Raw genomic sequence first — 24,224 nt, 5'->3', positions numbered from 1 at the left:
ATTATTTTTTTAAGATTTTATTTATTTATTTATAGAGACACAGAGAGAGAATGAGAGGCAGAGACACAGGCAGAGGGAGAAGCAGGCTCCATGCAGAGAGCCTGACATGGGACTCGATCCAGGGTCTCCAGGATCACGCCCCGGGCTGCAGGCGGCGCCAAACCGCTGTGCCACCGCCAAACCGCTGTGCCACCGGGGCTGCCCTAAAATCTTAAAAAAAAAAGCAAAACAAAAAACTGGTTAACATAAATTAGGAAAGTCTCCTGAGGATTTCTGAGGATTTTTTTGTTGTTGTTTTTTCTCCTGATAAAACCATTTCTCCATCTTCCCTCCACTTTCTTCTTCTTGCCTAGAATATGGATGTAACACCTGGAACTGTGGTGGTCATCTACAAGTACAAAAGCCAAATGCTCAAAGGCAAAAAAGAGATACAGAATGATCTTACTAGAACACTGATGATAACGTGAAGCTCAGCTTCATGTTCCATGAGAAAAGTACACCCCTATCACTTGGGTTTTCAGTTACATACAGCTGAACACAATCCCAACCAGTATTAGTTTGCTGTTACTCTTCTTCAACACGTTAGTAATGGTCCTTATGTATTTGGAAAAATAAAATAATAAAATAAAATAAAATAAAATAAAATAAAATAAAATAAAATAAAATGATTTGAAAGGAGAAAATAGTTTACTCTCCAATGGTGCAATAAAAAAGATTTTATCAAATATAGCAAAATGTTAACAACTGATGAATCCACACCAGAGTATTCAGCCTTGAAATTTTCAAAATAAAAATTAAGGGCAAAAAATACCAACAAGCAAAAAAGAACAATAACTTTTACATGACAACATATACCATAAACAAAGGAAAAAGACAAGCCAAATTGTCAGTAAAGGATTAGAAAAAGATTAGCTTCCAGTAGATAAGAAGAACTTTTACATATTCTACAAGTCAATAAGCCAGACAAGCAATCCAATGAAAAACAAGCAGATGGTATGGACAACACATTCATGGGAAATGAAACCCCTTATGTCCAATAAACAGATAAAAAGAGGGACACCTGGGTGGCTCAGTGGTTTAGCACCTGCCTTCAGCCCAGGGTGCGATCCTAGAGTCCCAGGATCGAGTCCCCCATCGGGCTCCCTGCATGGAGCCTGCTTCTCCCTCTGCCTATGTCTCTGCCTCTCTGTGTCTCTCGTGAATAAATAAATAAAATCTTAAAAAAAAAAAAACAGATAAAAGATACCCAGTGTACTAACCAAGAAAATGCAAATTAAAACAAAAAATATAGCATCTCACACCCATCATATTGGCAAATTTCTTTAAGCTATATTGACACAGTTATAAAACAACAGGAACTTTCAACCAACAATCGTTAATTTGAACAGGTATGACACTGTCAAGTAGGCTTTAACACACGTCACAGTTAAAGAGGCCCACCATACTCAGCAATGCCATACTTATAATCCCTGACACAGCAGCAAGTCTTTGAGATCAATACTCTACACAGTAACACTAGAACATCATTTGCCTTTTTCATCCTCTCTCTCTCATGAGTGTTCAGTGAAGTTTACCAGAGGCTCATGGTATACATTGCAGCCAGATGACTACAGAAGCAGATAGGAGAATCCAGCTATCTTTTATTAATTCAGACATTAAAAAGATTTTCAAAAATGTAAACACAATGCCATTCCTCTATTTTTGTTTTCTGTTTCAGAAAATATAGTTATTTTTCATAAAAAGGTTATTTATGTGGGACACATAGGTGGCTCAGTAATTGAGCATCTGCCTTTGACTCAGGGTGTGATCCCAGAGGGATTGAGTTCTGCATCAGGCTTCCTAAATGAAGCCTGCTTCTCCCTCTGCCTGTGTCTCTGCCTCTCTCTGTGTGTCTCTCATGAATAAATAAATGACATCTTAAAAAAAAAAAAGTTATTTATGATATAACACATACCAGGTTTATTTTTGTGATTTTTAAGTAAATAAGCATTTTAAGCATATCTCAGTTTTAATTTCCAATACAATAAATATTGATAGCTATAACTCACATAAAAACTTTGGGGTCCTCAATCATGTTTTTGGAGTGTAAAGAGGCCCTTAGACCAAAACGTTTGAGAACCACTGCTCTGGAGAAACTATCCTGCATGTATACCAAGAGACATACAAGAATCTTGCTTGCAACACTGTAATAACAAAGAACTGTTCATCATAAGGAAAACATGATAGACTGTGTATATAATAACTATAAAGCCATTTAAAGAAATGAACTAGTACTACCTGTACCCCATGGTCAAATCTCATAAATAATGAATTTAAAAAGCACAGTGTTGGGCAGCCCGGGTAGCTCAGTGGTTTAGCGCCGCCTTCAGCCCTGGGCGTGATCCTGGAGACCCGGGATCCAGTCCCACTTCAGGCTCCCTGCATGTGCCTGCTTCTTCCTCTGCCTGTGTGTGTGTGTGTGTGTGTGTGTGTGTCTCATGAATAAATAAATTCTAAAAAATAAATAAATAAAATAAAAAACAAAAAGCACTGTTGAAGGATATATACAATATACCATGCATATAGTTTTAAAACATGCAAAATAGGGGCACCTGGGTGGCTCAGTGGTTGAGGGTCTGCCTTTGGCTCAGGCTGTGTCCCGTGGTCCTGGGATCAAGTCCTGATTCAGACTCCCCGCAGGGAGTCTGTGTATATGTTTCTGCCTCTCTGTCTGTATCTCTTATTAATAAATAAATAATCTTTTAAAAATTTTTAAAAAATAAATAAAACATGCAAAATTATACTAGTATATATGACTACTTAGTGATATATACATACACAGAAAATTTTTTTTAAAAACCACATGGGAGGGATCCCTGGGTGGCGCAGCGGTTTGGCGCCTGCCTTTGGCCCAGGGCGCGATCCTGGAGACCCAGGATCGAATCCCACGTCAGGCTCCCGGTGCATGGAGCCTGCTTCTCCCTCTGCCTATGTCTCTGCCTCTCTCTCTCTCTCTCTCTCTGTATGACTATCATAAAAAAAAAAAAAAAACCACATGGGAGAAAAAAAAAAAAACACCTGGGAGGGGCACTTGGGTGGCTCAGTTGGCTAAGGGTCTGTCTCCAGCTCAAGTTATGACCCCAGAGTCTTGGGATGGAGTCCCACATCAGACTCCCTGCTCAGCAGGGAGTCTGCTTCTCCCTTTCTCTCTGCCCCTCCCCCACTGCTTGTGCGCGCATGCATGCTCTCTCTCTCTCTCTCCCCTTCATTCTCACTCTCCCAAATAAAATTTTTAAAAACAAAAACAAAAATATATGGAATGATAAAAGCAAAAACTGGGCTCATGGTTTGCTTAGTCAATAGAGCATGCAACTCTTGGTCTCTGGCTGAGTTCATGCTGGGCATGGAGCTTACATTAAAAAAAAAAAAAAAGCAAAAATCAATGCAGAGGTTACCTCTAGGGAGGTGGGGAGAGAAATAGCATGGAGGAAGGATACACAGAAGCCTTCAATTGTATGTGGAATGTTAGTAGAAACACAGGTATTCATTATGTTTTTCCCTATAATTTTCCCTATGATTGCAATACATCGTAAGTAAAAATGAAGAATGCTGAATAGACACAGTGGGTGTTAGGAGGGGGAAGATACCATAGACCAAATGAAGGATTGCAAATTAAGGGTGACTTAGGTTTGATTTAGGTCTCAAGTCTAGAAAACTGGAAGAATATCGATGCATTAGCTCAAATTTTAGGAAATCAGAATGAAGAAATAGTTTAGGAAAAGGTGTAAGTGGTAGGATTTAGACATGCTACCAGGAGAAGCAGAGATGATAGAATTCTTAGAGAGCTGTAAATTTAGAGATGACATTTGGGAGCTGTCAGGGCCAGAGATACAGATTTGGGACTCACTAAATAAAAGTGGAAGATTTGAGAATAGAAGAGATCATCAAAAAAAGGTGAATAAGGAAGATGAGGGTATGGAGAAACTCATCCAGAGAGAGCAGAGAGAGCTTGGGAAACAGACACAGAGGGCCACAGTGGAGAAGATAAAAGAGAGGCTAGGGAAAGACAGCAGTGAGACCCCACAAGGTCAGAGAAGGAATCAGTCAGGAAGAACATTAGAAAACAGAAGGTATAAAAAGGTTCAAAGAGAATTAGAAATGTACTATGTCACCAGATTATAATTTCAGCATGCCAATTTCAGGAAGCCTATATTGATGAATTCCACCCCTTTCTGACCACTCCTCATTCATTCCAACAGAAGTTGATTCAGTATCTTAGTATATGCTTACTTATACATCTGTAACAGGACACATCAAATTTTGTAATAAATACTTCCTACTGTATGGAAGAGCTATGACATTTTTTAAAAATAACTTGCTATGGTATTAAAGAGGCCAAAAGCAAAGTGTAAGCCTTGAACAGGTTAGAGTGGTGTCCTCTACTTGCATCTCAGGCAATCACCTTGAGACTGCTTAGGATTATTCTCAAAGGGGGAGTTAGTAAAATCGTGGAAAGATTGGCACAAAACATTCTTACCTCTAGAGAGACAATTGAAAATGTACACTCTACCAATATTAAGCCAGTGCTATAATGTTATTTTTGCAAATAAAAAGCAAAACATTCATCACAAGGCAACTGCCCCTAAGAAAAACAGTTCAGCGGTATTCAAGAAGCAGCCCCACAACTACTTACATCACGAAACTGAACCTTTCCCAGTTCCCCTAATTCACTGACGCAACAATAAGCAGCTTCTGACTGTAGAAAAAGCTGAGCCAGTGTCATCTCCTCACTCCGGAAAAGCTCCCCCATGGTGGCGGGAAGTACCAGTCAACAGAGTACCTGGATTTCTCTCCAACCTAAGGCAAAAAGAGAAAACTGCATTACAGGGCTAAGAGCAAACACAACAACAGTAAGGCTCTTTTGTTTTGCATTTCATGTCTACCACCTTATGCAGACAGATCTTTAACATCCTGCTTAGAAGGACTGAGAGGAGAAATTGCAAAAATTGCAAAATCCTCTCCCACAGAGTACCTGATGAAAAGTCACTTCCTTCACAGTCAACATCAGGATTAAATGACAACATTTTAAGGAGTCTCAATACATAAGAATGTATCCACGTTCAAAAACAGGAACTGGGATTCCCAAACAGCTCTTTAAATGCCCTGGACAGGGTATTATGATCTGGTGACGTCCACACTGCACCTTTTTTTGGCTTGTGTTAGGAAACAAACAGAAGAAACCTACATTACCCTTTCATAAAGGATGTCTCTGTTGAGACTAGTTTTTTAACCTCTACTGCCCATTCTAACTGCTGGAGTCCCAGCACTATCCTAGAGCTATGGCTACTTTAAAGGGCTTAACCTAACTCCTCAGAAAACACCATTTTCTCCCAAAGGAATCTAAACACATCAGCATTATCTCAGGAAGGGAGGTGGGGGGCAGGGGCACCTGGCTGGTTCAGTTAGCACAGCATGTGACTCTTGATCTCAGGGTCATGAGTTCAAGCCCCACCTTGGGTGTGGAGCCTACTAGTTTAAAAAAAAAAAAAAAAAGCCTGCAAATTAAGTTCAATTTCAAGTCCAGCATGACAGGAATACATTGATAATGACAAAGCAGTTTTATCAAACCACAAAGAACAAGCTTGCCACCCCCGTAGCTTTCTATTTTTTTATCCCCATCTTCAAGATTAATTACATTCTTCCATCTGTTAAAGCTTCTCATGCATGAGCCAATAAAGGTTTCCTTTTAGGGCTGTCTTACCCTTGGCCAGTATGAAAGACAATGGCGCTATCAGTGGTCCTGAAACTGCAATTATTTATTCTCAATCAGCTATTGTGAGGCACAGGCTGTACCCTATCTAAACTCAGCAAACCGTACAGTATTTTTAGTATCATGAGGGCAACCATAATGATACGTGAAACTGGCATCAAAGGAAGAGTTACTGCTCTGCAAGGCGGGAAGACATTTTGAGAAATCTGAATGACAATACCTTTGGGCATTTGATGTTCAAGGCAGCAAAACAACACACTCAGACATAAGCAACAATTTCTCAAGAGATTATGTAGCCTGCCTTTAAAATGGTCTATACCTGAGTCACCCAAAACAGCTGTTACAAACCCTCCCACATCCTCCCCAAAACAAGGAGAGATTCCACAACCTCTGAAGCAGGTAAAATCATGCCTGATCAGCAGAGTTCAGGGGCTGCCAATAATGACAGCCTCAGAGTTGCCTCCCTCCTTCTGGTCTTTAATGATTACAAGTCTCCCTAGAACATATCTCTCCCGCTGGAGCCAAAGAGAAAACTAAACAGACCAAAGCGATTCGGGGGTGAGGATGTCACAAAACAAAATACGAAGAAACAGTAATTCATTCCGCACAACGTAAGTATAAATAAAGCGGCGGGCGCCCAGCCTCACAATTGTTATCCAGTCCTCGCCTCCTACGAGGTATTCAAATTCACCTGCTTCATTTCCTGTCTACCCAGTGAGAAAGCAGGAATTCCCTTGAGCCCAGGCACACCTACCTTCAGAAGTGATTAAAGGTGGGGGAGGGACCATTGAATTGGAAGCCCCTTTAAGAAGCCCCCCAAATTCTTCTGCCTACCCAGTAACCTTCTGTTCCTCCGCCTCCGCCTTAAATGGGGGAAGGGTTCAGGGCCTCCAAAGAGGAATGAACCTCCGATTCCTCTGCCCTCAGGCGGGGTGCCCGAAGAGGGGTGAACCCCTCATTTCCTCTCAGAGACCTAAGGTCCCTGCTTAATTCCTTTTGACAAGCGAGGAGACTGTTAGGAGCATTTCCCGTGCCCTTCCGACGCCGCTCGCTGCCGCGCTGTACCTACATCCCCCGCTCACCTTCAGCCGGGGGCCGGGCCGCAGCCAAAGCAGCCGCCCCAGACCAAGCCCGCAGCTTCAGCGGCTCGGGACAGCGGCGCTCGACGCGCGTGCGTCCGCAAAGCCCTGCCCCCGCGCAGCCGCCGGCCCCGCCCCCACGATGACCTCATTGCAGTCAGCCAATGGGGAGAGGCCTGGGTCGGCTGCCGCAGTGCAGAGTCGCGGGGGCGCAGGCAAGACCCTGAGAGCTGACGCCATCTTGTTCCTGCGCCTGTGACTCCGGGCCCCGCGGGACTGGGCTGCCTGTGGGGGCTGCTGGTGCGGCTGCTTTGCGGCCTCCGCCGCTGCGCCCTTCAGAATCCTTTCTCCCTAACACTTAGCCCTCGAGGCTAGGCTGCCTGCTTGCTTTCTTTTCAAATGCAAAAAAAAAAAAAAAAAACACAACTTTTCTTGAGGAAAGGAACATGAAGGAAGGGGAGACATGAAACGACCTGAGAGCTGGAGGGCGGCTTATTAAAAGTGCTTACAAAAAAAAAAAAAAAAAAAAAAGCGCTTACAGTCCAGTCTCCTCTGCGTTACACACGCACCCTTTTTCGTTATTTTACAGAAGAGAACATTGAAGCCCCTGAATGAGCAGCGAACGCCTTGCTAAGATCCATAGTAGAGCCTTGAACAAGTGGCTCGTTCACTTAAGTATGGAAAAGCCCTTTATAGGAAAAGGTACTTGGTTCAGTCCCTCTAGCAAGGAATCAGGGTCTAGCTTTCTCCAGTTAGTGGGAAAATACCCATAAGGCCGTATGTTGTGACAGTACATTTTTTACTTGTTCGGTGGATTCCTGCAGGCCCCTTTGACCACTTAAGGGTTTTCTATTCCTCAAAATTTTTGAAAGAATAAGTTTGTTAAAATGCAAAAGTGATGCTGATGTAGGAAAATGCAGAAGTGATGTTGATGTGGGAAGCAAAGGCAAAAGAAAAATTAAATTTCCGTAACTACCTAAAGCCCAGGGACAATTTCAAGGGACAAGTCCTTGAAACAGGCAGAGTGACATTCCTCTAGGGACTCAGCTGCCCCTATGTTAATACTTTGCTAAGGGCAAAAGGCAATCTTAGCCAGACACCCAGGATTCTGTAAATCTACTTTAACATATAAAAATTGCTTTGGAAACTTCCTTTATCTCTAACCCTCAAGATACATGTTGGCAATCATCCCCCAAGCATATGACCCACTGATATATATCTGAAGGGTCCCGTGACTAAGATTTTATTAAAGAGTAATAAATGACCTTTTCCCAACAATAGCTAATCCGCTCAAGGTCCTAAAAACATTGCTTCCAAAATTCCTTAGAGACTTATGCTATCCTTAACCCTCTCCCAACTTTGAAGTATATAATCGGCCACTCCTCATGACCTCAGTGCAGCTCTTTCTCCCCATGGGTCCTATCCCCATGCTTTAATAAAACCACCTTTTTGCACAAAAGACGTCTCAAGAATTCTCTTTGGCCATCAGCTCTGAACCCTAACATTTTCTACATCAGTGCTACCTACTATTTATAAAAACACTTTTCTCAAATACTGATATTGACTCCCTAAGAAGGAGTAGGGATCCCAAATTGTAGTAACCAGAGCTAAGTCAGGAAAACTGGGAAAACTGGTTATTCAGGCTCCATGGGTGGTGGAACCCTATTGAGATTCAATTGTAATGAGGGAGATACTTCAGACAAAAACCTGATGCTGATAATTTGTCTACTTGGCAAAAACATCATCAATCCTGCTTTACCAGCCTAAACGAAATAATGAAGGGCAAAAATGGACATTTTACTTGAATTTTCTATCTCATGTTGTGAGTGAAGATATAACGTGACTCCATTATGATTTAGTTGAGAAGCAGCACCTTGGAGAGGCCCAAACCGTCTCTTTTCCCTATGATCTTCAATGTACCCTAGCTGTCTCAACTTTCCCAGCAGGACAAATAGAGACCCAGACTTGAAAGCCTGTTAAGTTTTAGAAAACTATTACACAAAAAAAAAAAAAAAAGAAAGAAAGAAAACTATTACACAATGACTGTCATTTCCTTCCTCTGTGACTCAAAAAAAAAAAAAAAAAAGCAAAAAAAAAAGAAAACAAACTTTTTTTTAAACCTCAGAGTCAGCTTGCTAACCACAAAATTTTAGTACTCCACCTTTAAGACAGGCTTTCATCTGGACTCACCTCAATCCACTTGAACTCTCTTTTTTCATGGTTTCCTTGAAAGTATATCCTCTCAAGGGTTCGTTTTCTGGCTCCTTTCATTTCCTGCCATCAATCTTTCTCCAGTGTTCCATTCCCTCCATGCTCTCTTCCTGGGCAGTCCTGCTTCTTGTCTATGTGTGGGACTCACACCCATTTTTCTTTTTCGCTTTTCTAAGATTTTATTTATTTATTCATGAGAAAATCAGAGAGAGACAGAGACATAGGCAGAGAGAGAAGCCGGCTCCATGCAGGGAGCCCTATGAGGGACTCGATCCCAGGACCCCATGGTCGCGCACTGGGCTGAAGGCAGACACTCAACTGCTGAACCACCCAGGCATCCCACACACCTATTTTTCCATCCACCTCCCTTCTCCAAGGCTCCAAGATAGAATTTCAAACTGCCTGAATAATGCCATTCAGGCAACAAATGCTTGCTGAGGGCCCAACATGTGGCACACATGGTGCTTGCTGCTGGGGATTGGAAAAATGAAGCAGATACACTTCCTTAGAGGAGTTTGCAGTTCAGTAAGAAATAAAGTTCCAATAATTAGAGAAAGAGATGAGTGCGATGATTCATACTTACCATGTGATAGGCATTTTACTAAGTGCTTTATAAACATGAATTCATTTAATCTTCATAACAAAACTAGGAGGCAGATACTAATATTATTCCCATTTAATAGGTGATATGGTGAGGGGCACCTGGCTGGCTCAGTCTGTAGAATATGGGACTCTTGATCTCTCGGGGTTTTGAGTTTAAGACCCATGTTGGGTGTAGAGATTACTTAAATAAATAAATATTTTTTTAAAAATAAAATATTTAGGGATGCCTGGGTGGCTCAGTGGTTGAGCATCTGCCTTCGGCTCAGGTTGTGATCCAGGGTCCTGGAATCGAGTTCTGTATCAGGCTCCTTCTCCCTCTGCCTAGATCTCTGTCTCTTTCTCTGTGTCTCTCATGAATAAATAAATCTTAAAAAAAAAAAAATCTTAGGGTAGCCCAGGTGGCTCTGCGGTTTAGCACCACCTTCAGCCCAGGGTGTGAGCCTAGAGACCCAGGTCGAGTCCCACCTCAGGCTCCCTGCATGGAGCCTGCTTCTCCCTCTGCCTGTGTCTCTGCCTCTCTCTCTCTGTGTCTCTCGTGAATAGATAAATAAAATCTTAAAAAAAAAAAAAACATAAAAAAATAGATGATGTGGTGAAATTGAGGCACAATAATTTGCTCAGCTAGTCAACGTCAGAGCAGGCTTAAAACTCAGGCAGTTTGACCCCATTTCTCCCCTGAGATCATTAATCCTGCTAATGGCATTATTGTTTTCCTGGTTACCCAGATTCCAAACTTAAGCCATCTCTAATTCCATTCTTTCTTTTTTTCCCCCACATTTAAGCAATTGCCATGTCATGCTAATCATGTGTCCTATATTTATTTCTTGCCTCTACCCACTTATCCTTTTTATTTTCATTGCCAATAACCCAGTACAGATCCATTAGCCTCTCTCAGATACTAAAGCAAGAGTCAATGAAAGCAGCATGAGGTAGTATAGCAGACCACAGGCTCTTGTACCATTCAACCAAGCTTGAAACTCAGTTCTTCCATTTTTTAAAAAAGATTTTATTTGTTTATTTATCTATTTATTTAAGAGAGAGAGAGAGAGCAGCACAGCAGCGGGAGTAGCAGGCAGAGGGAGAGGGAGAAGCAGGCTCCTCGCTGAGCAGGGAATCCTGTGCAAGGCTCAATCCCAGGACCCTGAGACAACCACCCTAGCCAAAGGCAGACACTCACCTGACTGAGCCACCCAGGTGCTCCTCACTTCCTCCATTTATTCCATCTAATATCAAATGTAAGAGAAATCTCAGCTCTCACAATTACAAAATGTGTAAACTTGAGCAAGTTGGTTCCCCTTCTTGAGCTTCATTTTCCTCATTGAGACTCTCATGGACTTGTCTCCGTCTCTTTTAGAAAACACAGTACTGGGGCTCCTGGGGATACAGCTGGTGGAGCTTCTGATTCTTGGTTTTGGCTCAGTTCCTGACCTCAGGGTCATGAGATTGAGCCCCATGTTGAGCTCTGAGCTCAGTGAGAAGTCTGCTAAAATTCTTCTCTCCCTTGCCCCTGCACACTCTCTCAAATAAACAAATCTTAAAATTAAAAGAAAATGAAAACACAGTAGTTTCCACCTGGCTTTTTTTCTTTTCTATCACCAAACTATAAATTCCTTTTCTCCCCCTAGCATTGGGCCTACTCATTCAATAGTAAGCACTATTTCTTGAATGAGTGAGTGAATGGATGGATGATCCTGAAAGAAATGGGGACCTCCTAATAGAAATCTACTAACGAAAGAACATAGGTATCACACAAAAAGGAATATGATCACACCCTGACTCTTTTCTTTATCCCCTTTATTTTATGGGCTTCATTATCTGGGTGGGGGGAACCTTGTGATAGATTCTTTTTTTCCTCTTTTTTAATGTTTCAAGTTTTTGTTAAATTCTAGTTAGTTACCCCATAGCATAATGTTAGTTTCAGTGACAGATTCTTCTATTTTTGTAACAGAGATATGAGGGACATCTGGGAAAGGTTCAGAGCAGAAACTAGAAATCAGAAAACGTGTGTGGAGTCAGTGCCAACTTCATAGGATCATCAGGTTTAACATAGCTGTTCTGATGTTTGTATTCAATTTACAATTCTCAAAGTTATTCTACATCAAAGCATACCTATCAAGAAAACACTCTAAATTTCATGATGAAGAGTACTTTTTAAAAAGATTTTATTTGAGAGAGAGAGAGCACAAGGGGGGGTAGATAGAGGGAGAGGGACAAGCAGGCTCTACACTCAATGCGGAGCCTAATGTGGGGCTTCATGTCACGACCCTGACAGGATCATGATCTGAGCCTAAATCAAGAGTTAGATGCTTAACCGACTGAACCACCCAGGCGCCCCAAGAATTATTTTATAAATAGCTTTCAGTCATCAAAAATCCATGATTCCTTTAGCAGGCATCTACTACTAAGTGCGTGCTTTATACCGAGCATAATGATAGAAGCTAGAAATGCAAAGATGAGCAAGGAGACCAGTCCATCAGGGGAGACAGACAAACCACTAACTGTAATATAGCAGATGTAATATAGCAAAGACTAGAACAGAAAGTTATGGAAGCCAAGAGAAGAGACCTATTACTGGCCCCATTGGTCCTAGGGAAGGCTTTAAGAAGACATGACATTTGGGATGGGTATTAAAGGATGAATAGAATTTTATTCAGAGAAGGGGACAAAGATTAATAAAATAGAACAGAAACAGTACTAATATTAGACCAAAATCAGATTTTGTTTTCATTATAGAAGGCAAATACACTAACTTAGCCCAAAACCTCTAAAAATACTTTGATCCAGAATAATCAGGCATTTATGTTGATTTTGTCTCTAATTATTTGTATGCTTCTGGAGGAAAGAAAGAAAACAAAAAATATTTCTGGGATGTGAAGCCTTTCTTTACTTGAACAAGTACAGCATATATCCAACAAGATCAAGTATAAAATGCTGTTGATTATACAGCCCTGGAAGATGGGAACAGTTCTATAGGAGGCTTAGTAGGTGATGCAGTTCTGGGTGTCTAAACTGAGCTATTCCTTAACATTTGGGAAAATGCTTCAACAAAAGTTACAGAAATTAGTTCTTCATGGCCAAGACAAGACAACAGAGGCAGTTGTCTAAGAGTCTCAAAAAGTTACAAGAATTGTCAATATAGTGGAAGGATTAAAATAAATGTTTTTCCTTTTTTCCCTCAATTTTTCCAACTGTTCACTTGCAAGTAGTTGGTAGCAGACAGCAAAACTGTGATTTAAAATTTTACTTTTGCTTGCCTGCATTTTTTTAGATGAAGGTTGCTCAGCTTTTTTGTTTTTCACGATTTTTTTAAAGATTTTTATTTATTAAAAAAGATTTTATTTATTTATTCATCAGAGATACACAGAGAGAGAGAGAGGCAAAGACACAGGCAGAGGGAGAAGCAGGCTCTATGCAGGGAGCCCCATGCGGGACTTGATCCTGGGACTCTAGGATCATGCCCTGGGCTGAAGGCAGGCACTAAACTGCTGAGCCACCCAGGGATCCCAAGGTTGCTCAGCTTAATGATAGTTTGTGTTTAGTCAAATCATTTTTTGTTTTTCCCTTCTATGTAAAACTGACCTCTAGTTCTTTTTTTTTTTTTTTTTTTACCTCTAGTTCTTAAACTGTTCTACCAAGCAACTGATTTTATTTATTTAAGTAAGCCCTATGCCCAACGTGGGGCTCAAACTCACAACCCCATGATTAAGAGTCCTGTGCTCCATTGACTGAGATAGCCAGGCACCCCAGGAACTGATTTTAGTGTTGGATGAGAGAATTCCCTTGCCACAACCTTTAGGTAACTTGTAATCACCTTTGACCATCATTCTTGAAATGCTGATTAGCAGTGTATTTCCAAAGAAGTAATCCCTTTTCACACTGAGTTCTCCATAATAAAACTTTGCTTTTACTTTCAATGTCAGTGTTTAAAATAAAAACTTTTTGGTAAAAAGTAAAAATCTCTTCATAATAGATTTTGAGGCTTCCTTTGAAGTTCAAGTACTGTCAGCTTCCTTTAGCTCTGCTAGTGATTACATCCACAAGGAGATATGAATGAGCCTAAGGCATGTGACATTTTATGTAACCCTCAAGACTCTTATGATCAACACATGAGGCAAGGAACCTCTTAACTTGTGGAAGTTAAGAATGCCATGGAAAAAAGCTTCTTAATGAAATCTACAGAGGAAGACAAATACCATATGATTCCATTATATGTGGAATCAAAAACAAAACAAATAAAAAAGCAGAAACAGTACCATAAACACAAAGAACAAACTGACAGTTGCTAGAGAGGAGGGCGCTTCTATCATTCCTTCCAAATGTGCAAAATGAATGAAGGAAAGTAGGAGGCAGAGGCTTCCAGTTATAGAATAAGCATGTCATGAGGATAGAAAGTACAGCATAGGGAATATAGTCAATGGTATTGTAATAGCATTTTAAGGTGACAGATGGTAGCTACACTTTTGCTGAGCATAGGATAAGGTAGAGCTGTTGAATCACTATGTTGTACACCGAAACTAATGCAACACTGTGTCAACTAAAAATAATAATTAATTAATTTTAGAAAACTTGAGATGGGAAGAAGGGTAAGGATTGACTGACACAGGCAGAGAAGAGTACTCTCTGTGACATTAGGCCTGAAAAATTTGCCAGAGAAACAAGAAACTGTTTCAAGGAGATTTCTGAAGTAGAGAATCTGGCAAATGTTTCTGTATTGGGTTTCTTTTTCTTTCTTTCTTTCTTTTTTTTCTGTATTGGGTTTTGAGTGACTTGAAAAAAGAAGGTGAGACCTGGAATGAAGAAACACATTGGAAAATTCTAGCAAAGAGGCACCTGAGTGGCTCAGTTGGTTAAGCGTCTGCCTTCGGATCAGGTCATGATCCTAAGATCCTGGGATGGAGCCCCACACTGGGCTCCCTGCTCAAGAGAAGTCAGCTTCTCTCTCCCTCTGCCCCTCCCCCCTGCTTGTGCACATGCATTCTCTTTCTCTCTCTCACTCAAATAAATAAATAAAATCTTAAAAAAGAAAAAGAAAAGAAAATTCCAGTAGAAAGGGTCTGGTTAAATCAATGGTCAATGAAGGGTATTGCCCACCTTAGTGCCTGACATTCAATATATACTTAATAAATGTGTTTTTAAATTTATTTATTCATGAGAGAAACAGAGAGAAAGAGAGGCAGAGAGAGAAACAAACTCCCTGCAGAGTCCCTTAATAAATATTTCTTAAATCTACTCTATACCTAACATGGAGTTCAAACTCAATGACCCCAAGATCAAGAGATCAAGTGTTGCATGCTCTATTGACAGAGCCAGATAGGCACCTCTACTTAATAAATATTTTTGAGGGATATCTGGGTGGCTCAGTGGTTGAGCGTCCACCTCTGGCTCAGGGTGTGATCCCGGGGTCCTGGGATTGAGTCTCACATCAGGCTCCCCACGAGGAGCCTGCTTCTCCCTTTGCCTATGTCTCTGTCTCTCTCTCTCTATGTCTCTCATGAATAAATAAGTGAAATATTTTAAAATAGATAGATAGATAGATAGATAGATAGATAGATAGATAGATGATAGATAGATAGATAGATAGATAATTTTTGAAAGAGGGGTGCCTGGGCAGCTCAGTTGGTTAAACATCCAACTCTTGGTTTTGGCTAAGGTCATAACCTTAGGACCATGAGAACAGCCCAAGGTGGTGCCCGGTGCTCAGCAGTGAGTCTGCTTTCACCTCTCCCTCTAGCCCTTTCCTTCTCTCCCTCCGGAGAACTGGAGCACGTGCATGCTCTCTCTCATGTCTCATGAGAGACACACAGAGAGAGAGGCAGAGACATAGGCAGAGGGAGAAGCAGGCTCCATGCAGGGATCCTGATGTGGGACTTGATCCCAGGACTCCAGGATCATGCCCGGGGCCAAAAGCAAGTGCTCAACCACTGAGCCACCCAGGCATCCCTAAAAAACAAAAAAACATTTTTGAAAGAAAAATAACACTAGAAATATTTGTAAGTTTTTTTTTTAATTATTATTTAGTTTTTTTGTTTTGGGGGGATTGGAAATGTGGTTTCTTGTGACAAACCAATGTGGATTTTTGTATTTGTGATCACATTCTTATTTAAGGCTGGAGATTGCTATGCTTCATAGTTGAGTTGTTTTGTTTTATAAAGCAGTGTTTAACAGGGCTTGTATGGTATTTTAAGGAGCAAGTTGTGGGAAAGGGAGCCTGCAGGATATTTTTAGGAAGAATGTACAAGGGCATGGTCTTCAGAGAAGAAAAATACTCAAAGATATCCAACGGGAAACTTCAGTTGGATATTGCCTTGAGCTGGATTTTTTTTTTTTAAACACTATTCTTACTTGAGTCTTTTTTTTTTTTTTTAACTTTTATTTATTTATGATAGTCACACAGAGATAGAGAGAGAGAGAGGCAGAGACATAGGTAGAAGGAGAAGCAGGCTCCATGCACCGGGAGCCCGACGTGGGATTCGATCCTGGGTCTCTAGGATCGCGCCCTGGGCCAAAGGCAGGCGCTAAACCACTGCGCCACCCAGGGATCCCCATAAAGAGGCAGAGGGAGAAGCAGGCTCCATGCTGGGAGCCTGACTTGGGACTCGATCCCAGGACTCCAGGGTCACATCCTGGGCCAAAGGCAGGCACTAACCACTGAGCCACCCAGGGCTCCCTGGATTTTCATTACAAGTTTCTTTTTGCATGGAAGTTTAGAGTTTCTGAATACAGGCGAACAATTATTTCTATTAAAAAAATATACTGAAAAAAATACTGAGCTGAAGGCAGGCGCTCAACCGCTGAGCCACCTGGGAGTCCCATAAATTAAATTTCTTCATGAGAGACAGAGAGAGAGAGGCAGAGACACAGGCAGAGAGAGAAGCAGGCTCCATGCAGGGAGCCTGATGTGGGACTCCATCCCAGGACTCTAGGATCATGCCCTGGGCCAAAGGCAGGCGTTTAAACCACTGAGCCACCAGGTGTCCCATAAATTAAATTTCTTTAAGAGCTATAGAGCTATCCAAAATATTTCATACTGGGTGAGTTGTAGTAGTTTTTGCTTCTCAAGAAATTGGAATATAGATGTTTACTTAATCTCAAAATACCACCCTACAAAATACCTATGAATAGGCATTCAAATTGGCAAAGAAGAAGTCAAACTCTCCCTCTTCGCCGATGACATGATACTCTACATAGAAAACCCAAAAGTCTCCACCCCAAGATTGTTAGAACTCATACAGCAATTCGGTAGCGTGGCAGGATACAAAATCAATGCCCAGAAATCAGTGGCATTTCTATACACTAACAATGAGACTGAAGAAAGAGAAATTAAGGAGTCAATCCCATTTACAATTGCACCCAAAAGCATAAGATACCTAGGAATAAACCTAACCAAGGATGTAAAGGATCTATACCCTCAAAACTATAGAACACTTCTGAAAGAAATTGAGGAAGACACAAAGAGATGGAAAAATATTCCATGCTCATGGATTGGCAGAATTAATATTGTGAAAATGTCAATGTTACCCAGGGCAATATACACGTTTAATGCAATCCCTATCAAAATACCATGGACTTTCTTCAGAGAGTTAGAACAAATTATTTTAAGATTTGTGTGGAATCAGAAAAGACCCCGAATAGCCAGGGGAATTTTAAAAAAGAAAACCATATCTGGGGGCATCACAATGCCAGATTTCAGGTTGTACTACAAAGCTGTGGTCATCAAGACAGTGTGGTACTGACACAAAAACAGACACATAGATCAGTGGAACAGAATAGAGAACCCAGAAGTGGACCCTGAACTTTATGGTCAACTAATATTCGATAAAGGAGGAAAGACTATCCATTGGAAGAAAGACAGTCTCTTCAATAAATGGTGCTGGGAAAATTGGACATCCACATGCAGAAGAATGAAACTAGACCACTCTCTTTCACCATACACAAAGATAAACTCAAAATGGATGAAAGATCTAAATGTGAGACAAGATTCCATCAAAATCCTAGAGAAGAACACAGGCAACACCCTTTTTGAACTCGGCCACAGTAACTTCTTGCAAGATACATCCAGGAAGGCAAAAGAAACAAAAGCAAAAATGAACTATTGGGACTTCATCAAGATAAGAAGCTTTTGCACAGCAAAGGATACAGTCAACAAAACTAAAAGACAACCTACAGAATGGGAGAAGATATTTGCAAATGACGTATCAGATAAAGGGCTAGTTTCCAAGATCTATAAAGAACTTATTAAACTCAACACCAAAGAAACAAACAACCCAATCATGAAATGGGCAAAAGACATGAAGAGAAATTTCACAGAGGAAGACATAGACATGGCCAACATGCATATGAGAAAATGCTCTGCATCACTTGCCGTCAGGGAAATACAAATCAAAACCACAATGAGATACCACCTCACACCGGTGAGAATGGGGAAAATTAACAAGGCAGGAAACCACAAATGTTGGAGAGGATGTGGAGAAAAGGGAACCCTCTTGGGATCCCTGGGTGGCGCAGCGGTTTGGCGCCTGCCTTTGGCCCAGGGCGCGATCCTGGAGACCCGGGATCGAGTCCCACATCGGGCTCCCGGTGCATGGAGCCTGCTTCTCCCTCTGCCTGTGTCTCTGCCTCTCTCTCTCTCTCACTGTGTGCCTATCATAAATAAATAAAAATTAAAAAAAAAAAAAAAAAAAGAAAAGGGAACCCTCTTACACTGTTGGTGGGAATGTGAACTGGTGCAGCCACTCTGGAAATCTGTGTGGAGATTCCTCAAAGAGTTAAAAATAGACCTGCCCTACGACCCAGCAATTGCACTGTTGGGGATTTACCCCAAAGATACAGATGCAGTGAAACGCCGGGACACCTGCACCCCAATGTTTATAGCAGCAATGGCCACGATAGCCAAACTGTGGAAGGAGCCTCGGTGTCCATCGAAAGATGAGTGGATAAAGAAGATGTGGTTTATGTATACAATGGAATATTACTCAGCTATTAGAAATGACAAATACCCACCATTTGCTTCAACGTGGATGGAACTGGAGGGTATTATGCTGAGTGAAGTAAGTCAGTCGGAGAAGGACAAACATTATATGTTCTCATTCATTTGGGGAATATAAATAATAGTGAAAGGGAATATAAGGGAAGGGAGAAGAAATGTGTGGGAAATACCAGAAAGGGAGACAGAACGTAAAGACTGCTAACTCTGGGAAACGAACTAGGGGTGATAGAAGGGGAGGAGGGCGGGGGGTGGGAGTGAATGGGTGACGGGCACTGGGGGTTATTCTGTATGTTAGTAAATTGAACACCAATAAAAAATAAATTAAAATAAATAAATTAATTAATAAATTAATTAATTAAAAAAAAGAAACAAAACAAAATACCTATGAATAACAAAGAGGAAAAGAGTAACTTTACTAGCCAGTGAAATACCACTACTATTTTTTAAAAATATTTTATTTATTTATTCATGAGAGACACACAGAGAGAGAGAGAGAGAGAGAGAGAGAGAGAGAGAGAGAGGCACAGACACAGGCAGAGGGAGAAGCAGGCTCCATTCCATGCAGGGAGCCTGACTTGATCCCAGGTCTAGGTCTCCAGGACCACACCCTGGACTGAAGGCGTCGCTAAACCACTGAACCACCCAGCAGCCAAAAATACCACTACTCTTCTCGTAAAAAAAAAAAAAAAAATTTTTAATAAAAAAAGGAAAAAAATAACTTTACACAGGAAAAGTCTGACAGACACCGTCTTCACCACTGATCAAAGTTAACATCTCTAGCAATAGGTAAATCAAAACTATGTGCCACCTGATAGGATACAATGAGAAGAACACAGCATCCTTTTGGTGCTATTCCTAACAAAGATAAATATCCTAAATCCAATTGAGGAGAAATCAGACAAGCCCGAATCAAGCAATATTATACATAATAAATGTCCGTTAATTTTCAAAAAGATCAAAGTTATGAAAGTCAAGGAAAGAATGAGAAACTATCATGCCCCTAACTGAAGGAGATTAAGGAGATGTGCAACTAAACTCAAAGTGTGATCACAGTTTGGGTAGTTGAGCTCTAAAGAACATTATTGGGACAAATGATGAAATCTGATAGGCTGCTGAGAACCAGATGGTGATATGTATCAATGTTAATTTCCTAATATTGATGGTTGCACTTGGGTTATGTATCAGAATGCCCTTATTTGTAGAAAAGACATACTAAAGTATTTGAGTGATAAGACATCAAGCTATCAACTTATTCTCAAACGGTTCGGAAAAAAATAATCTTTTTGTACTTAAAAAAGCTCTTCTATAAATTTTGAATAACTTAAAAATTGTGTATTTGAAACTTTTTTCTGGATAGCCTTTTCTCATTTTGATCACTCTGTTATCCTAGAGTTCCTAAACAATGATGGATATATTTTTTAGACATCTGTATTAGATATCATCTACTTATTTGGGAATCTTTCTACTTCCTGTGTATTTATTTCCTCAATGAGATTATTAAACCCCCAAAGAGGTGCACCTGGGTGGCTCAGTGGTTGAGTGTCTGCTTTGGCTCAGGTCGTGACCCCGCGGGTGGGGAGTGGGGGGAATCGAGTCCCACATCGGACTCCCCACAGGGAGCCTGCTTCTCCCTCTGCCTGTGTCTTTTGTCTTTGCCTCTCTCTGTGTCTCTCAGGAATAAATAAATAAAATCTTAAAAAATAAAAAAATTTAAAAAGGACATATATTATGCTTCTTTTTCCTTTGTATTTCCTTACAGTATCAAATAGCTGCTCTTAATATCCACTTGAAAACTCTAAGAGTTTTGGAACATGAATTATCTGAACAGTTTAATTGCTTCTTTTAACTTAAGCCCATTGAAAAACTCTAAATCATCTCTCTTAAGTCATATGATGAATCCATGAACCAAGTCTGTGCTGATTGCTCTTTCACACCAATCAGTGGCCTCTGGGATTCATAGAAATATGTGTCTTGATGGAAAATGAGTCACTTCACCAATGCACAGCTGGACTCTCACACCCAGAACACAAAGAAAATGTGGAAATGTTGAGTGAAGCACAAGGAATCTATGTCTGTACAAGAGTTCACATTCTTCCTGTTCTGTTACATTGTGAAATGGAAACATGGTTTCCTGGGAAAAGGGCCAGATTTCACAAATTAAATGGTTTTGCTTAAATGTGCACAGCTGCTAAATACTTACTGTGCTTATTGAGAGTGTCTTGTTTTAAAGATCTGTTCTTGATTCTAACTGGAAAGTTGAAAGGAAAGGGGGAGGTCTTCTTGTGTGCAACAGAATGGGTTTAACTCTAGAAAGTTGTCTTGAATACTACCAGTTCTTGACTGGTTCAAGTGCGTGAAAGAGAAAAAAGATTTCTTGCCCACCAGTACTTTGTCAACCATTCTGACATGTCCCTTTACATATATGAACACATTTCATCCTCAAAACAACCTTAGTATTTTTTATTGTGGGAAAATTCAAATGTAGACAAAAGTAGGGAGAATAATACAATGAATTCCTATGTATCTATTGTCTTGCTTGAACAATTATTTTTTATTTAATTATTTATTTTTGCTTGAACAATTATTAACACATGGCCAATCTCCTTTCACCTATAGTCCCATCCACTTCCCTTACGGCTATTTTTTTTTTAAGATTTTATTTATTTATTTGAGAGAGCATGAGTTGGGGGGAAGAGCAAAGGGAGAAGGAGGGGCAGACTCCCTACTGAGCTGGGAGCCTGATGATGGGGGCTGTATCCTAAGACCCTGAGATCATGACCTGAGCCAAGGGCAAACTGAGCCATCCAGGTGCCTCCCCCCCCCGACTCTAGGACTATTTTGAAGCATATCATAGATATAATATCATTTCATCTGTAAATACTTTAGCATGTATCTCTTAAATATAAGAATTATTTTATTCATTTATTTTCATCCATTCATTATTTATTTATTTTATTTTAATCCCTACACCAAAATCAAGAGCTGCATACTCTACCCACTGAGCCAGCCAGGTACCCCCAAGGATTATTTTTTAAGTATAACCACAATGCCACTAACACACTTTAGTAGTGAATAATAATTCCTTGATGTCAAAGATCTAATCAGTATTCAAATTCCTGATTGTCTCATAAACTATCTTTTGTTTACAATTTGTTCATTTGAGTTAAGATATAAATAAGGTCCATACATTGTAATTGGTTGACTGGTTTGTTTGTTTTCCTTTTTAAGTAGCTCTTTGCCCAACATAGGGCTTGAATTCACATCCCTGAGATCAAGAGTCACATGGTGGGATCCCTGGGTGGCGCAGCGGTTTGGCGCCTGCCTTTGGCCCAGGGCGCGATCCTGGAGACCCGGGATCGAATCCCACGTCGGGCTCTCGGTGCATGGGGCCTGCTTCTCTCTGCCTGTGTCTCTGCCTCTCTCTCTCCCTCTGTTACTATCATAAATAAGTAAATTTAAAAAAAAAAAAAAAAAGAGTCACATGGTTATCAACCAAGCCAGCCAATCATTCCTCTTGTTGTTTGGTCATGATCCTGGGATCCTGGGAATGAATCCCGCATCTGGCTTCCTGTGGGGAATCTGCTTCTCCCTCTATGTCTCTGCCTCTGTGTGTGTGTGTCTTTCATGAACAAATAGATAAAATCTTTAATAATAATAATTAATTAAACATTTATTTTTTAAAACAATAATTAATTTAAAAAATATAAAAAACAAAAAACCCCCCAAATTGGTAAGTGAGCTCTTCACCCAACCTGAGGCTTAACACATGACCCCAAAAGCAAGAGCCACATGCTCTACCAACTATGCCAGCCAGGCACCCCTGAGGTACAATTCAAACAGAAAAAGGTAGTATAGGGATCCCTGGGTGGCGCAACGGTTTGGCGCCTCCCTTTGGCCCAGGGCGCGATCCTGGAGACCCGGGATCGAATCCTACGTCGGGCTCCCTGCATGGAGCCTGCTTCTCCCTCTGCCTGTGTCTCTGCCTCTCTCTCTCTCTCTGTGACTATCATAAATAAATAAAAATTAAAAAAAAAAGAAAAAGGTAGTATAAATGCTTCTCTCTCTTTATTTCCAGTTTTTAGAATAATTATTTGGTTCTCTACAGTTTCTCAAAGGTGATTCCCAAGGAATTTTTTGTTTGTTTAGCATCATTATGAACTCATGAATTTAAACATATTTCATATGTATTACCTGAAGTCAAACAACTGGAAAAATAAATGAACAATGTTTGTCTTTTTCTTCCTTCCTTCCTTCCTTCCTTTTTCTTTCTTTCTTTTTCCTGGTCTGTCTTTTCTTTCTTTCTTTCTTTCTTTTTTCCTTTCTTTTGAGAGGGAGAGGAGGGAGAGGGCCAGAGGGAAAGAAAGAATCTTTTTTTTTTTTTTATGATAGTCACACAGAGAGAGAGAGAGAAAGGCAGAGACACAGGCAGAGGGAGAAACAGGCTCCATACACCGGGAGCCCGACGTGGGATTCGATCCCGGGTGTCCAGGATCGCGCCCTGGGCCAAAGGCAGGCGCCAAACCGCTGTGCCACCCAGGGATCCCGAAAGAAAGAATCTTAAGCAGGCTCCACATCCAGCGCAGAGCTTGATATGGAGCTCCAGCTTACAACCCTAAGATCATGACCTGAGTCGAAATCAAGAGTTGGATGCTTAGCTGACTGAGCCGTCCAGGTGTCCCAATTAACAATGTTTTTCTAGGCATATTTTGCTACTTATACAAAGAAGGAGCTCAATTATGAATAAATAAAGCAATATCAGGAATTTCTTCTTAAAAGCATTTTCCAGGAACTAGCATAGGACTAGCAAATTATTAATTTTTTTAAGATTTTATTTATTTATTCATGAGGGACACAGAGAGAGAGAGGCAGAGACAGAAGCACACTCCACTCAAGGAGCCCAACGTGGGACTCGATCCTGGGTCTCCAGGATCACACCCTGGGCTGCAGGCGGCTCTAAACCACTGCGCCACCGGGGCTACTGCAAATCATTAATTTATTAAAGACTTGAGACACCTGGGTAGCTCAGCGGTTGAGCGTCTGCCTTTGCCTCTGGAATTCCGGGATCAAGTCCCTCATCGGGCTCCTGCGTGGAAGCCTGCTTCTCCTCCCTCTGCTTGTGTCTCACCTCTCTCTGTGTCTCTCATGAATAAATAAATACAATCTTTAAATAATAATAATAATTTATTAAATACTTTATTTGAGAGAGAGAAAGCGCAGCAGAGAATGAGCATAAGCAGGGTGAGGAGTAGAGGGAGAAGCAGGCTCCCCTGCTAAGCAGGGAGCCCCACGTGAGGCTGGATCCCAGGACTCCAGGATCACGAAGACAGATGCCCAACCATCTGAGCCACCCAGGCACCCCGGATTAGCAAATATTTAATCTTCTATAGTTTCTATACACCTGTGCTAAGCCTCCTTCTCTCTTCTCTCTCTCTCTCTTTAAGATTTTATTTATTTATTTATTCATGAGGGCAGCCCGGGTAGCTCAGTGATTTGGCGTCGCCTTCAGCCCAGGGTGTGATCCTGGAGTCCCAGGATGGAGTCCCATGTCAGGCTCTCTGCATGGAGCCTGCTTCTCCCTCTGCCTGTGTCTCTGCCT

At 41.1% G+C, this 24,224-nt stretch overlaps 1 protein-coding gene across 18 annotated transcripts in view; it reads right to left on the bottom strand.

Moving 5' to 3' along the window:
- The window catches only part of ATP6V0A1 (ATPase H+ transporting V0 subunit a1), a 64,522-nt gene extending 57,558 nt beyond the window's left edge, over window positions 1-6,964 (bottom strand). For 13 of the 18 annotated variants that reach the window (XM_072780619.1, XM_072780626.1, XM_072780622.1 and 10 more), the window contains exons 1-2: window positions 6,832-6,964; window positions 4,673-4,836 (exon numbers count right to left, since the gene is read on the bottom strand). In XM_072780619.1, the coding sequence (XP_072636720.1) occupies window positions 4,673-4,789 (117 nt within the window). In that variant the 5' untranslated portion in view covers window positions 4,790-4,836; window positions 6,832-6,964. Of the gene's footprint in view, window positions 1-4,672; window positions 4,837-6,503 lie in introns of all 18 variants that reach the window. The other 5 variants (XM_072780621.1, XM_072780628.1, XM_072780624.1 and 2 more) reach the window with 2 other exon arrangements.
- Window positions 6,965-24,224: the final 17,260 nt, after the last annotated feature.

This window comes from Canis lupus, chromosome 16, assembly GCF_048164855.1.
Source record: "Canis lupus baileyi chromosome 16, mCanLup2.hap1, whole genome shotgun sequence".
In the NCBI taxonomy this organism is placed as follows: domain Eukaryota; kingdom Metazoa; phylum Chordata; class Mammalia; order Carnivora; family Canidae; genus Canis; species Canis lupus.
This window is presented reverse-complemented; position numbering and strand designations above follow the sequence as displayed.